General features: G+C 39.8%; 1 protein-coding gene and 1 long non-coding RNA gene across 2 annotated transcripts in view; one reads left to right on the top strand and one right to left on the bottom strand.

Moving 5' to 3' along the window:
• Positions 1-16,949, bottom strand: part of ROS1 (ROS proto-oncogene 1, receptor tyrosine kinase) — a 119,315-nt gene that overhangs the window by 3,948 nt on the left and 98,418 nt on the right. The window contains exons 40-43 of the mRNA XM_010861810.1: positions 14,096-14,193; positions 13,677-13,880; positions 12,138-12,272; positions 4,271-4,434 (exon numbers count right to left, since the gene is read on the bottom strand). Coding sequence (XP_010860112.1) covers positions 4,271-4,434; positions 12,138-12,272; positions 13,677-13,880; positions 14,096-14,193 — 601 coding nt within the window. The remainder of the gene's footprint in view (positions 1-4,270; positions 4,435-12,137; positions 12,273-13,676; positions 13,881-14,095; positions 14,194-16,949) is intronic.
• The window catches only part of LOC105004257, a 124,496-nt gene that overhangs the window by 22,661 nt on the left and 84,886 nt on the right, over positions 1-16,949 (top strand). The gene's annotated exons all lie outside the window — the stretch shown is intronic.

Below are 16,949 nucleotides of genomic sequence, written 5' to 3'. Positions count from 1 at the left end.
GTCCAAATGTGTGGGTGAGACCAGTCTGGCTGCCAAGCTTCTGTGCATACCCCAGGCTGGATTTATTTGGAATGCATTTAAATTGAAATATCGGAAAAATTTAAACAATTTCAAAGGATGAAGGGAAGCACCATTGCACCTATTTATATTTAATGGATCTACCTATTAACCAGGGCTTCCCCAGTGGTTTAGGGGTAAAGAATCTGCCTGCGATGCAGGAGACACAGGAGATACGGTTTCGATCCCTGAGTCAGGAAGATCCCCTGGAGGAGGGCATGGCAACCCACTCCAGTATTTTTGCCTGGAGAATCCCCATGGACAGAGGAGCCTGGCAGGCTAACAGTCCATTGGGTCCCAAAGAGTCAGACATGACTGAGTGACTTAGCACGCATGCACACACCTATTACCAAGTTCCAAATCTGAACTACAAAGCTTATGTTATTATCAAAACATATGAATCACTGTTCTTGCTCTGTCTTAGTAGGTGTTTATTTAGTTTTTCAGGCCCTCACCCACTGCTGAATAACACAGAGGCCAGGCTGCAGGCTCTTTGGTATCATTCCATGTTCCTCTTCATTATTCCAACACCATTCTAGTATATTTCAAACCATGTGAATAGTCAGTTTTTCTAAAATATCTCCCCCATAAAAATAAGCTTATCAGATGTTGAGTTTGGTTAGTGCCTATGAGCTGAATATCAATGGAAGAATCCAACTGTTATGATTATTGTCAATATGTACTCAAGAATAACTTGCTATGCATGAAAATAGCAATAAAAATATCAAAAAATGATAGGAAGAAATAGGATTAAATTGCCCAGTGGCCCAGATTATTGAGGAAATTAGGATGATATTCCTGAAGGGCTTAAAGAAATTAGGCTAAAGGAGTTTAAAATTTCAACAAAAACATATGCTTATAACATAGGTCTAGGTACTCACATTATCAGCCGCTTCACTGCCATAACTTTGGCTCATTAAATAGCATATTGGGAAACATGATTTAATTTTTTTGCCTACATTGGAAAAAAATTCTTTTCCATAAGGCAAATAAATTCTATTTTTACAAATTCTGGTGCAATATGTCAAAGAAAAATCATTAGCTCACTATTTCATCGCTTCATAGTACTTAGGACAATATTTAGTAACTTGACCCTGGCAAGCTTTCAGCAATGAGTACATCTTCTTATTGCATAAGGAATTTATGAGAGATGGGGCAGGTTGTTTATTTTGATTTAAAAACTACTGAATAGAAAACTTGCAGGTCCTTACAGCAGAGATCCTGAGCAAAGACGGCATGCACTTGGCAACTCTTGGTTTAAGAGGGAAATATTAAAATAAAGACTTCCAAGTAAGACAGGGTATTTACAGACGAGACATATGCCGGCTGACTGGCTATGTTTAGAACAGCAGAGAAGCATTTAGATTTGTTTCCTGTAGAACTCTCTGGGACTGATGAGGTGATGTTTACACAAATGTTTGGATGAAGTCACTGGGATATTTTTACTAGATGCCCAGATATGTTACTAATCTTCTCTCTATCCCCTCTCCACCCCATTAGGTCAGTAGGACCATAGCATAGGCATGGTATTATTGCTCCCTTAATCCTAACGCCCCTCTCCTTTTTTTCTTTTTTTTCAAAAAAGTCCTCCCAGTGGCTTTACTTGTCTTCTTATATATCTCTGACAATAACAAAGAAGACTTCTTACTGTTTTGTTAAATACATCTACCAGTCTGCAAAACAGCAAACTATTATTAAACACATTCTTTTACTTAAAAGTTAATTAAGTTTAAGCTTGCCTTAAAGTGACTGTTCTATGATTTCTATCCTTTGCAAATATTCAAACTCTGTTTTTCATTCTATTTCTTCTCGCTTCTCTGTCACTTTTTTTCAGTCACATGCCAATTATCAAAAATGTTGGTGATCCCCATATATCTTTCCATTCCTTATGGTCACAATTTACATTTGTTGTAGATTTCAGAATGTGAATTTCTCTTGTTACCAAAATCATATATATGTCACGGCACAGACTTGTTTCTAAAAAATTATTAGAGCTTTATTATATTCCCTGTTAACCTCTTCCAGTATCCTTATTCTGCCTAGTTATGTCTGCTTCTCTATTTTTTAAAAATATCCTTTAGAATTTTAATTCAGTCTGTCAACAACTTGGCTCCTCAATAAATTAGATATAACCAGGAAAGATTATTATATCTTTTCTAGCAGGCCAAAAGTAGCAAATTCTTTCACCACCCCTAGCTATGCAGAACGCTAAAGATAACAAAGTTTCCTTGCCTTTGCTACCACTCTGTGAAGGCTGAGAGCAAAGGCTCTAGAATAGAATCCTGCTCCAGCCCCATCCAGCAGGATGACCATGGGCAAGTTACTAACCTCAGTCTTTTCATCTGTAAAATGGTAATGTTATAATGCCTACTTCATAGGGCTATTGTAAGGATTTAATGAGTTAAATAGCACAAGTGGTATATTCAAAAGTGCTAGAAATAAAGTTACATAATATTGAAATTAAAAGCCATTCATTAAAAGGGGGTTGTCCTTTATACATACCGTGAGCAGTTTGGTACTTACCTCAGCTTCATAGATGAAACTAGGTAATGCTACATGGTAAAAAGATTTCTGTAAGGGTTCATGGAGACATCTGGTAGACCCTAAGGTAAAGCTAAGCTCTCAGGTCTTCTAACACCCATTATGGCAGCCTTTGCTATTTTTTTTGTTTAACAAATGTCCGTACATATTAGAAGGAAAGGCTTCTGTGAGCAGAGTTGAATTTTGAAATATAACACAAGTCAACTGTAAATTCCTCATATCCCCACAGAACTCTTTTTCTCTGCAGCATTTGACCATTTCTGACTGTGAGTCTCTCTCTTTTCGATTTCCATGACAACCTTCCTCTTCCCATTCTGACTTCTCTCAGTGCCCATCAAGAAAAGTCAGTCAGTCTTCTGTCTTCTACCACTGACACTCTGAGAATCATCAGCTCAGCCTCATGATGAGATAGCAGGTAGCACCAATGTGAAATTGGCTTATTCTGAGGAGGATCGGGATGTATGCTCAAAGCACATCTCTTTCCAAATTGTCACTTAGCTGTTCATGTTAAAGATGTGTCACGATCAGAGTCTAATCTGCATTCATGTCATGGATCGAAATTTACTCAAAATGTGTAGTTAGAAACACTGCAAACAAGACAAGCAGATAATCATCCTGGGCTTCTTATTTTTCCCTGCTATTATTAGTCAAGTGTATCACTCAAGGTGAAGGTCTCACTGTAGAGAGATGCCTCCAGGGCAACAATCAGCCATTGAATAATCAATCAGTGCTGAGCCAAGAGGCTTAATTTCTGAGGGATTCTGAGTCATGGTCCATCTTGCCAGGTTTATTTCTCAGCAAGAATGTTTGCATTTGAAAAAAAAGAAAAAAGTCCTGTGAACTTTTAATTATGGGATGGAGTTTAAGAACAGCTGGAAAGGATCATTTTAAAATTTATTTTTCTGCAGCCAATTAGGCAAATGTATCATAAATCTGTCTTTGGAAATGAATTAAGTGACTATTGTGTTTTAATACCAAAATACTGAAGTGGAATTACACTAGCCTTTATCAGGGTATGACCCACTACAATAATCACAGCAAACTAACTAGGCAGTTTGAAGTACTAGATTAGATATATACACATGGATGGCTTTTAAAAACACAGTATTAATGTAAAACGGAAGAAAAGAAGCACTGTATAACACTAAAGTATCCATCCATACAATACACATTTTGTAGAAAACATACAAATTAACAGAGACACATTAAATGGCTACCTGGCAGGTAGAGAGAGGAGCTAGAACAGAAGAGGAATATGGAAATAAGAGGCTAAACAAACAAATGAAAGAGAAACCCTGCATAGACCAATGATGATAATGCACCATCAACTGTAATTAACTCAGCTCTGCCACTGAGGTCGAAACTGGCATAAGAAGTGGAGAATGAAGAGAACAGGCCCCATGGAAATATAGTCTAACATGTTAATTCTCTTTCTTACTATCTTAGGTTATAAATCCAGGGGCCATATCATTATTCTTTTTTTTTTTAATGTAATGAACAAACCAAAATTACTTTCAAAGAGGAGGATAATAAATACTTAATTATGAGGATGGTGCCAGTGTATTATTCCTCCTGTGCACTGTAAGATATCTTCCAGGTACATCCCATTTTGACCTTGTTCAGTTAACACTGGAGAGAAAACTCAGAAATTCTGAAGAAGAATCAAACTTACCTTCAAAGCCTTCATTTATGACTCCACTGGGGTTTGCTTCTCCTCTGCATTGAGAAATACTATTTAAGGAAAAATTTCTGAATAACTGAAGCTGTTCTTGAATTTTATGGAAGGTAGGTCTTTGGTCAGGTTCTTGAGCCCAGCACTGGGTCATTAAATTCCACCTGGATATATGAGTAAAGACATGAAAGTAAATGGTGACTGGATATCATTAGGTAGCCATTACCAATAACCTGCGTAAGGTCATTTCAGACGGAAAAGAATTTGAGTTATTGCCAGTTTTCCACAATTAATATAACTGAACCAGAACAAAAGCTTTTGTTTCTTATTTATTTAATTTGTTGTTGTTGTTTAGTTGCTCAGTCGAGTCTGACTCTTTTGCAACCCCACAGACTGTGGCCCACCAGGCGCCTCTGTCCGTAGGATTTCCCAGGCAAGAATACATTTCCTTCTCCAGGGGATCTTCCTGACTCAGGAGTCAAACCCATGTCTCCTGTACTGCAGGTGGATTCTTTAACCGCTGAGCCACGGGTCAGGAAGATAACAGTTGCAGACAATATAACTACCTTCATTAGAAAACATCTTCCTTCTGAAAGGCCAACATTTAACAGTTATTAATCAAATAAATAGATAGATAAATATATGGTTAGAAAATGTTTACCGAACCAATAAGAAAACCAACAGCTAAATTATTGAAGAAGCTGAGATTAAATTTTACATTTATACATTGATATCTGAAACAAAATCTAAGATGTACTCCAAGCCACACAGATATTTAGTGGCAGAACCAGAAGCAGAAATCAGATCCAGTTCTTCAGTGCCAGGTTAAATAAGATGCTCAGTTCCCCTGGCCATAAATAGCTGGTTGTTTAATATTATCTTTTCCTTAATGATTGTCTAAGACATGTCTGTGCAGAACTCTCAATGAATGTTCATTCATTCATTCATCAAAGATCTGTTGGACACATTATATACGAGCAGGATATCAAGAGCAAGTGATGTGGCAGTGTGGCTCTTGTCCTCATATGATATATACACATATAAGAGGGTGACAAAATTTACCCACTACAACTCACAGGAACAGGGGGAAAACGTAGCTCTTTTGATAGCTTTGTAACTGATTCGCAAAGCCTCACCCAGCAGAAGAAAATTAACTTCATTTAGAACAATGCCAGTTATGAACTAGTCTGTTCTGAAAACCACCCTTTTTGGGTAATCCTTGGTCTTTTATGGCTAATAACTTGCTGTCTCTTATCTTCAGGCCATTCCTACTCCCTCTGTCTTCCTCTTCAAGGTGGTGTCAGGATTTGCATGAGCTGTACTGGCCCTGTGAAGGATGCTTTGGGCCCCACTGTGCCCTCCAGGCCTTCTCTAGTCTCAGAGTGGAATGATGAGGAATTCCATAAGGAGCGACTGGTCTGGTCCTTCCTGCAGGCATCGACTGCTATCTGCAATCCATGATCTCTTTACCTGCTCTTTTGGTCCTTCTCACGGAACTGGTCCTCCCGTTTCTCTCTCTAGCTGCAGGCCTCTCTGAGACTGCATCACATCCTACATCTGCTGACAAGGCTCAGGGAACCCTTTCCTGTTTCTGCTGCATGCCTACAGGATGCTCCCTAGCCAAAGTTCTAGCTTTCAACAAAATGTTCACTTTACACAGGGAAACAAAGGAGGCTTGGGAGCAAAAGCTACATGTTCTCTTTCTGGACATGGAGTCCATCCTATTCAGGATGCTGAGTGTCCCTGTCAACGCAGGGGGTCCGTCAGGGATCTCCTTGCCATCCTGCCAGACTGGGAGGAGTAGGCAGTTGCTCCCCGTGTTTGGTGTCACCTCATCTAACTGAAGCCTACAGAGGTTTCAGGACCTAAATATCCAACATCTTCACCCTCTTATCTTGTCAAGGTTTCTTCTTCCTACCCTTGTCCAGGGCTTAGAAGGAGTGGAGTTTCTCTTCTTCTTGTTTGTTAGATTATATAGAATTATAGGTTTAGTAGCTCAAAGTTGCCATTTAGCAAACTAACAAGGAGCTAAAGGATTCTACATAAGCCTCTCTCTGCTCTAAGCATCGTTTCCAAGTCTGCTGACTCACTAAAAAGGTCAAGTGCCTGCTCTCCTCTTTCACTCTCTGGAGCTAGAAGGGTGACCGGGGGCAGAGAGAGAAAGGCTAATAAAGAAACATAAACTGGGAAGTATTTAAAAATTTTAGTACTACCATATCAACAGATAAATATATAATTAAAACTTATAAGTTCTAAAAATGGTACTGCTGCTGCTGTTGCTGCTAAGTCGCTTCAGTCATGTCCGACTTCTGTGCGAGAAAACAAATGTGAACGCTAATTAGAGATGGAACATTTTCGGTAAGTTGCTTATAGAAGAACTTCTGTGGAGGTGGCGTTTAAGCCAATGAACTCTGTAGAAAAATAAGATGCTAGCCATGGGAACTGGGTGGGGATGAAAGTCAGGGAACACACTAGAAGAGGCAAAAGCATGTGTAAATTCCTAACTTTGGAAAGAACTTGGCACATTTTAGAATGTGAAGGACAGCCAGTATAGCTGTAGAGCAGTCACTGAGGGGGAGAGTATAAGAGATGAGGCCGGAGAGGAAGGCGAGATCACAAAAGTCAAAGATCAGCCTAGGCACTAGATTTTATGCAACACAATGGAAGCTGTCAAAGATTTTTAAGGGAACATGATCTTTACATTTTTAAAGGATGACTCTAGCTGATATATATAGAGAATTGATTGTAGAGGGGCAAGTTGGAAGCAAGGAAGTTATTCGAGAAGACTAGGTGGAAAACCCCATGGACGGAGGAGCCTGGTAGGCTGCAGTCCATGGGGTCACGAAGAGTCGGACATGACTGAGTGACTTTACTTTCACTTTTCACTTTCATGCATTGGAGAAGGAAATGGCAACCCACTCCAGTGTTCTTGCCTGGAGAATCCCAGGGATGAGGGAGCCTGGTGGGCTGCCGTCCATGGGGTCGCACGGAGTCAGACACAGCTGAAGTGACTTAGCAGCAGCAGCAGCAGGTGAGAGACGATGGTAGTTTGGACTAAAGCAATGACAATGGAGTGAAAATACATTCAATCTCTAGGTGACAATGACCCAGAAACCATCATAGGTATTGATTGAATAGTAATATCTGTATGTGGCACAAAAATTCCAGTTCTATCTCTTTTATTTCTTGACAAGCACCTCATGTCAGTGTTAATATCAGAGTATTATAGAGAAACCTAATATTGATCTTTTTCAGTATTGATCTGATGACTTTTCATTTATATTACAATTTACATTCTGGATATAGAGTACTGAGCATGGCTGTATTTTTATAGATTAGAATCATCACTAAGAACCTAATCTTTACATATTGCTTTATAATCTTTGGCATTTAGCAACAGGAATGAAACAAATAACTCAAAGAAGGACAATTTGACTCTGAAATAATATCATGTAACTGATACCCCAATCATGGAATTTAAACCAATTTTAAAATAGAATCTTAATGATAAACCTAAGGGTGGACTTCTAAGGTGGTGCTACCAGTAAAGAATCCACCTGCCAATGTAGGAGGCGCAAGAGATGCAGGTTCGATTCCTCGGTCAGGAAGGTTCTATGGAGTAGGAAATGACAACCACCTCCAGTATTCTTGCCTGGAAAATTCCATGGACTGGTGGGCTACAGTCTGTGGGGCCACAGAGGGTTGGACACAACCGAGCGACCAGCACACAGGTGAAAGGAGAAAGTAAAGTGTAACTTGCCACAAGAAACCTAACCTCTTCTAAAAACAAAGTTGGAATTCTGAGATATTATCAAAGGATACGTTGAATCTCTCAAGACTTGTCATATTTCAATTATGAAGTTTTTACTTTATTTATAATACACTTCATTCTACAAAGTATTCAAGACACTTAACGAAGATGATATAGTGAGAAGGAAGGAGGAAAAGGGAGGAGGGGGAGAGGAGAGAAAGCACCCAGACAATTGCCCCTTCTCCACTTTGCACCTCACCCACTCCCACTTTCCTGCAAAAGTTTAATTTATGTAAGTTATCTAAGCAGATATTCCTAATTTTTCATCTATGGAGGCTTTAATTTACATTATTCTTCTTAACTCTCTAATGGCAAAAACAAGTGACCTGATAAATATATAACACCTTTCTCTCCCACTGTCCAGGGTCAAATGAGTACTGACTGCCCTAGATTAAGAAAAGAGGCACGCCTCTATAAAGCAATAGTCATTTAAAAGTAAAGAGCACAACTTGTTCAGGCTTCCCAGGCGGTGCAGTGGTAAAGAACCTGCCTGCCAATGGAGGAGACACGAGAGACGTGGGTTTGATCCCTGGGTCGGGAAGATCCCCTGGAGAAGGAAATGGCAACCCACTCCAGTATTCTTGCCTGGGAAATCCTACAGACCAAGGAGCAGGGCAGGTTACAGTCCATGGGGTCGCAAAGAGTCAGACACAACTGAGCACACATACAACTTGTGCTCTTAAACAATATTAAAATGGCAATGGAATAAATGACTAGGCTTTTAAATATTATCAAACCCCCAAAATGCATTTCTTGCATCTTGTAAATTAACAACTATTTCTTTGGTATAGGGGTCTTTCCTTACAAAAAGGGGTCTTTCCTTACTTGTCGCAATTCAGTATCATGCATTAAATACTTTTACCAAATTATAGTTACAAATATTCAATCATATTAGTCTAAATAAAGTGACAGGTCCTTCAATTTTGTTAAAATTTACCTGGGATGGTTCTACCTCTGAACAGATACTCTGATACTTGAAATATCTCATTTAGCTAAGTGTTTCAGTTCAAATTCTTCCATTCACCATACCAACCCTTTTACTCCTCTTTGCTTCAATTTCTTCCAAAATAGCACAAAACTCATTAACCATGTTCATTATTAGTTTTTATGAGTTAAGTTCTTGGATTCATAAAGCAATTGAAATTTAACAGATGAAAACTCCATGGCATCTTTCAGAATTAAGGGCAGGTTAATTAATAGGCATTTAAGCAAATCATATAAAATTCAGATTTGAAAAACTCCCTTACTCACTATATGCACTCCTGGAAAGATGCAATTAATATCCAGATATATATATTCTTGGGCTTCCCTGGTGGTTCAGATGGTAAAGAATCTGCCTGCAATGCAAGAGACCCAGATTCGATCCCTGGGTCAGGAAGATCCCCTGGAGAAGGAAAAGGCCACCCAGTCCAGTACTCTTGCCTGGAGAATTCCATGGACAGAGGAGCCTGGCAGGCTACAGTCCATGGGGTCCCAAAGAATCAGACATGACAGAGCAACTAACACTTACACATATTCTTACAGGGTAAAAATAAGATGGTGAGGCTCCATGTTCTCTATTTTGACCTCCTGCATTGGAGAAACTCTCCAGTAATTTCAGTTTCCCTGTGATACCTGTGGCCGAGAACCCCAAAGAGCTCTCACTTGATGTAGATTGCCCTTTGATCCCATTTATTCCTGAGAGTGTTAAGGTTGTTGTGCAAACTAAAAGCTGAAGAGAACACTGAGGACTGGGCTTTGCACCATACGTCCCAGACTATGGAAAGAAGGGCGGGAATGCTCTGAACTTTCACATTCCATTAATAGCTAAGCACAGCGTAGCCATCTATGGGCTCACCTGACCCAGAGTGCATCCAGGTGCTGAGTATTTAAGCAGTGAATAGAAGGTGCAGACCGGCTCAGCGCAGACTTTCAACCCTCTAAGCTGGGCCTGTGATCTCAGAGAAAGGCTTCAAATAAAAATCAGTTTCCTCTGTACTCTAAGGAGAGTAGTTAATCTTTATCATGACAACTTAAGGCCGTGGCCAGATGAATGGCATCACTGAGAGCTCCATTTCCTTAGCAGGGCTTGTCTCCCTAGTCGGCCATGGATCGTTAACCCTTCCTGGGGATCTGAAGCAGGCGGCCTTTGGAGGGTGTAGAGCATTGTTTGCTTTTTAATTACTGATGTTCAAATGAACTTCAAAAGCAGCAATGGAAATTTTGGCTTCAAGGAAACTATACTTTCATAAAATTAGAGCAATAATATATCCAAATGAATAATTACTCAAGATAAAATCATATAGAACATTATCTTTTTTCACTCGTAATGAGGAATATTTTTCTAGAACTTTTCTAGCACTCCTTCCTCCTCCTTCTAGTTAAATTTCTGGATACCTTTGGAGAGGGCAAAGTTCAACATAACTGCATTTTTCTTCCTTACAATAGGACAATTAATTATCTACCTTCTTCCTCCCCAAACAGAATAAATGAACACATTAATCAAAATGTATAATTCAGTGATTCCTAGAGTGCCTATCAAAAAAAGAAATGCATAATTATGATGAGATACATTACTCCCTAGAGGGGATATGCCAAATAGATATGCCAAATAGAATTCTAACAGCACAAGGAAAATTTTGTGCAACTAAAATTTGGGGGAAATCTTCTGAGTATTCAATAGATGTATAAGAGGTACAAAACAGTGATTAGTTTGCTAACCACTTGATACAAATGTATTTCATACTTAGGAATGCTAGGTTGTTTTTTTTTTCCCCTCAAGCCCTAGACTAACTTTTTAAAAATTTTATATAAATTTCTTACCCCTAACTTACAGAAGTTTTTCCATCTGCCCCAAAAGGATCATGAATCATATTTTTAGGCACTGCCACCAAACTCGTTCAGATATGTGTATAACTGATCCTTCTGTAAATATCCCCGAGGCTATAAAAGCTAAATCAGAAACAGACAGTGATTCCAATCTTCTTCAAGCTGGAAGATTTAAATAATACAAAAACATTCACCCACAGAACATCCAACCAAGGTGCCCAGTTCTTAATCATCTTTTGGCTCCAGTCTGAATAATCCTCTAAATAACACAGCATGGTCAAGGCCGTGCAGCCATGGTGTGTATCCGCATACTGCTAATTCCTTTTGCACTTGTCTGTACCGCACAGTTTAGCACTTTATTACATGTTGGCTTCTTATCCAACTGCTCCATGTGTGTGTCTGTCCTTTCAAAATACATTTGGAGATGCTGAAGAGCCGTGGCTCTGGTTGAAACACTTCTGTATTCCACACAATCTGTAGCATGGTGTAGTACATACAACAGAGGAGTTTATACTTGTTGATTCTATGTTCTTTCAGAAACATCATGGGTAAGACACCTTTTAGAAAAAGTATCAAGACTTCCTATTTCTGCTAAAAGGTTGTTCACAAGAGGGTAGATTAGTACACAGCAAAATAACCTGGTGTATTTTCCCTTTATAATTAGATCAAAATCACCAACTGTTCCAAGGATCACAAATCTATTAGAATTCAGGAGCTGCCAGGACCAATTTGATAGAATCTCTAACACTTACTCTATGTTAAGTTCATAAATAGATAACAACCTATATAGGTTGTTATATATTTTTAGTAGTAGTATATCCCAATATCAGCTTTATTAACAAAAGCAATTCAGCTTTTAAACAATATACTCCTATTTAAGAGAAACTTTAAATATGCAGGTTAAGATGTTAGTCAAATCAGATGTTCCAAAATAAAATGAGTATGTATGTGATACACACACAAACACACAAAGCACTTTTGTTTACTTATTAGAATTCACTTAACCAAGAGTAAACATATTGTTCTAGATTTTGCTTCTGAAGTAAAGTATTATGTGTGTATATATATATAAATAAAAAGATATCATCATATATTTAATGAGTTAAATGTCACAATTTACATTTTAAATAGGATATACAAATATATGAACTCCAGTTTTTATTTAAAAATACCATACCAATGAAGCATAAGAATGCATGTACATGTGTTTTTGTTTTTGAGATGCTTATGGGAACATAATTAACTTACAGATCATCAGGACAATTTCTTGGTGGCTCCAGTCTCCCCCCTGTTTGCACATAGTTTAAAACATCAAGGTTGGAATGAGCTGGGTAAGGTTGATGACCAAGAGTTAAAATTTCCCAAATCAGAATTCCAAAAGACCTAAGGATATTAAACAGTTTGCTTTAATTATACTTATTACAAACATCATGTTTACAGTAGTTTTTCCAACATAATTATTCCTGGGGCTATCAAGAGTCTACTTTGTGATTGGCATTATTGGCCCCATAAAAGGCAAATGGGGGACTTAAAAGCAAGTCAACCTCAAGAAAAAGTAGAACAAGCAACTGCCTACTACCAACACTTCAAAGGTGATAGGAAGGCTTAGTAGGGGCACACACACACACCCACACACACACACCCCCACACCCACACACACACACTCTGCTCCTCCTCCCTGGCTGAACCTGCACGGCAGACCTCCATTACCTATGGCTTTCATAGCTTCATTATGTAAACACACTAGGGGTGAGCAAGAAAGCGTTTCATCTCCTTGAGTTTGAGTGCTAGCAAAAGTGGAGAGGGAAGGCATGAATAAAAACTGGCAAACCAAGGGCCAACTTTATCTTATTCCTGATTTTGCAGAGGTCCAGTCTAGCTTAAAAGTTATTAGAGGGCTTCCCTGATGAAAAGTCTGTCTGCCGATACAAGGGTTTAATTTGCAATGCAAACCCATGCAATGCAAGGATTTGCATGGGTTTAATTCCTGGTCCAGAAAGATTCCACATGCCTCAGGGTAACTAAGCCTGTGTGCCACAACTACTGAGTCTGTGACACCCTTGAGTCCAGGAGCCACAACTCCTGAGCCCGAGAGCCCTAGAGCCTGTGTTCCGCAACAGGAGAAACCACGGCAACGAGAAGCCCGCATACCACAGTTAGGTAGCAGCCCCCATTCCAGTAGCCCCCACTCACCATATCTAGAGAAAAACCCAAGCATTAACAAAGACCCAGCATAGCCAAATAAATAAATAAATAAAATCAGTTTTTAAGTTACTGGATACATCTTTACATTTTGAGCAGCTCTAATCAAAAGTTTGGAGTCAACAAGCAAAAATGAGGGGTTCTATTCAAATAATAAAGAGCTGTCCAAACCTCCCTCATGTCCTAATCTTTTTGAGATCTATGATTGAAATTCTGCTTAAAAATTAATGACCAAACATCCCCAAATAGTAGGCATTTGGACACAAACTTGGACATTAATTCATAGGTGCCAATTCCTATTAGTCATAGCCTCTACATTTTTGAAGAGTAGTAAGATAGCTGAAGTAAATGGATCTCTTGAACACACACCAGTAAGCTAACGGATCAAAAAGAATTGGTATAAACCGCTGAGACCCAGGAATAGCCCCTTCTTACCCTCTAGCTTTCACTTTAGCTAAAGGAAAATCACTCAACCTCTATGGTCTTGTGTTTTCTCACATACGAAACAAGATGACCTTTTAAGGTCCCTTCTGGCTCTGATACTTGATGGTGCTGCCCACGTTTCCCTGTGCCCTGTAAGCTCACCATACATCAGACTGAGTAGTGAAGATTCCATCCATCAAACTTTCTGGAGCCATCCACCGAACAGGGAGCAGACCATCTCCTCTCTTCCTATAGTAATCGTTTTTATAGATGTCCCTCGCGAGTCCAAAGTCCCCAATTTTCACTATCCGTGATGGACTGGTATAGTCTTTCATGGAGACAAGGCAATTCCGAGCTGCCAGATCCCTAGAGCAGAAGCTATATTTAATAATAATAATAACAGTGAAGTTCCAGAGATCAGACAAGCAACACTAGTAGGTCTGCAGAGAAGACAGATTTTAGTAGAAAGTATTGCTATCTTGAAGGAATGAAAATGTTAATTATCTTGTAAGTTTCACCCAAACTAAGGTGATTATTGTGTCAATATTCATAAGAACCCGGTATCCAGAAAGTCACTATACCTGTGAATGAAGTGCATCTGCTCCAAGTAGACGCAGCCTTTCGAAATCTCTACACATAGGTCCACAAGGTCAACCAAGGTGAGTAAAGGACCATGAAACTGCAGGAAACAAAAGAAAAATTATAGGCACTTTTCCAGTTTGCACTATATATAAATATGGCTGGGCTTCCCAGGTGGCACTAGTGGTAAAGAACCCTCCTGCCAATGCAGGAGACAGGTTTAAGAGACATAGGTTGATCCCTGGGTCAGGAAGATCCCCTGGAAGAGGTCATGGCAACCCACTCCAGTATTCTTGCCTGGAGAATCCAAGAACAGAGGAGCCTGGGGGGTCCATAGGATCGCAAAGAGTTGGACACTACTGAAGCGACTTAGCATTCACACATTCATATGACTGCATATATATGATGTTTTAAAGGAATTTTTAGCTACAGTTAAGGAATTCAAACAGAGGAAAAGAGCTATATTTATAGGCTTTCCACCAAAATATACATAAATAAGACTATGTTTAATAAGCTAAGGCAATGTAGAATCTTCATCGGAAAGCTCTTAGGGTGTTAGTCAAATGGACTATGCTAAAACCCATTTCTGCTACTTACAAGTTGTGTGAACTTGCTTACAGGGCTTAACGCACTAAACAACTTTCTCATGTATAAAATGGGAACAATAAGACTGATTGTGCTGGATCTGAGATGAGATATGTAATCTGGTGAGACATACTAGGAACTTAATAAACAGTAGCTGCTCTCATAAGTAGTAATTATGATAGTTTAATTATTGGCCCAATGTCACACAATAATGTCCATCATGAGAATGGGCTTGTTCTCCAGATAAGCCGCATAGAAACTGTGAGCAATCCTCTGTTTCAAGGTCACAGATTACTCCTCTCATCTAGGAGAACCAGCACAAATGCATAGTTGAGCCTGTACTAGCTGCAATGATTTCTACATGAAAAAAGCCAGTTGGAGTTTTTATTAGGACCATATGGAAAAAATTCAAAGTCCCTTCCTGGAGGCTATATTCATATGTCTGTTCCTTACTATTTCCCTGAAATTACCCTATTTCAAGCCTTTATCATCCCTATCTGACGCTTCCCAAACTTCCCATGTCTCCAGCCCCCTGTGCTTTAATTAGCTTACTTTGTTGTGACCCACTGCCTGCAGAATCTACTAGAGACCCCTGAGCACAGCCTCCGTGGAAGCCCCAGGCTGCACCAGCCTTTCCTCATATCTATTTATTTTCCATAGATTCTCCTCCCACAGTCTGTGCTTCGGTCACACTGGGCCATTTGCAGCTCCTTATACCTGCTCTGCATTTCTCAACCTCTGTACATTATTCCTGCTCTCATTTCTGGAAGGCCTTCCCTATGCTTGATTTCCATCAACATCCTTCACTGAGCATCTCAAAGGATTCACAACCTTGAAATCCCTTGATTCCTCATAGACGGGTGCTCTTAAATATTGTTCCCTCTGCCGCCTCTGATAAGCTCATGTCTTGTCCCCAGAGTAGGAAGAATCCTGATGATCTGGGACTCAGTATTGCCATGATCCCACTCAACCACACCTACATCTTATAACTCGACCCGATTTTACTCCCAAGAATCTGTCTGTGCAGCCCCTTCATGGTCTACCACATGCCTGTCTCACAGCCTTGTGTCTGAGTCCTGCTGGGTGTCCTCTCAGGTTCACTGGCTCCTCGACGAACAGAACTGCTTTACTCCTGGCAAAACCTACTCTACTCTTGAAGACATTCTTCCCAGAGAATCCTCCTCCTGAATGACAGTCTGATGGCTGGTGCCTTGTTCTCTGCTGACAGATTTTCAGATGCTCCTTGCCTGCCTGGATCTCTAACTATAACTTACACCTATTAGTCCCTCTGACAACCTACTGGGACACCTCATCACCCCATGTCAGGCCTCTTTAACTCCAGATGCTACCCTGGGCATCTGTCTTCTCCTGCCAACTCTCCAGATGTATTGAATCTCTATCTCAGTCTATCGCTAGTCAAAGCCTTTTATAACTCATACGGGTGTAGCTTCAGAAACTGTTCTCTCGCACCTTGGTAGTGTCCCAAACAGAAGACCTCCATCATGCACCCTTCTTGCATCTTCCCAGTAGGTGACATCTCTCTCTCTTATCTGAGCTTCAGCAGCATATTCTCTACTCCATTCTAATAAACCTTCTACCTTATATTCTACCTTAAATGAGTTATTCACATGTGACTTACCCACCCTACCATACTGGCGAGGTCCTTGAAAGCAACTGCCACATTCCCCACTGCTGTATTAAATGAAATAAATATGCAGCAGAAATTTCATGAATTGAATCGTATCTGGCTATGGATTTGTATTATAGATACAAATAATAGATTTTTATCTATAGAGCTTTTTTTGACAGAGCTTTTTTTTTTCTTTTTTCACTCTTTTTTTTTTTTCACTTTTTCTATCTTAGTACATTTTAGAATGTTAGTTCTATCTTAGAATGTCAACGTTAAAAGGAGCTGAGAAAGTTTTGGATTCAATATTCCATTTTACAGATGCAGAAACTGAGTGTCTTGAAAATGAAGGACTAGCCTAAGGTTTATAAACCCAGTTGCAGTCAATCCTTAGGCATTCAACTCAACAAAACAGTCTCAGAGCAGGGATGGGGAGAAGGATGCTTGTGCAAATCTAGAAAGGTGCTCTGAGTACCCTCTGTGGAGAGACGGCTGGCCCCACGTGAACTTAGGCTGGTGAGAGCTTAGAGCCTATAGTGCTCTGCTGTGGACCCCAGACCTTAATTCTAGCACTGAGCACCTAAGGGCACCCTGTCCTATAGGGTCCTGCAAGGGAGACAAGCATGGAAGCTGCCTGGGTAGCC

The sequence above is a fragment of the Bison bison genome, unplaced genomic scaffold, assembly GCF_000754665.1.
Source record: "Bison bison bison isolate TAMUID 2011002044 unplaced genomic scaffold, Bison_UMD1.0 scf7180017864473, whole genome shotgun sequence".
Classification (NCBI taxonomy): Eukaryota; Metazoa; Chordata; class Mammalia; order Artiodactyla; family Bovidae; genus Bison; species Bison bison.
This window is presented reverse-complemented; position numbering and strand designations above follow the sequence as displayed.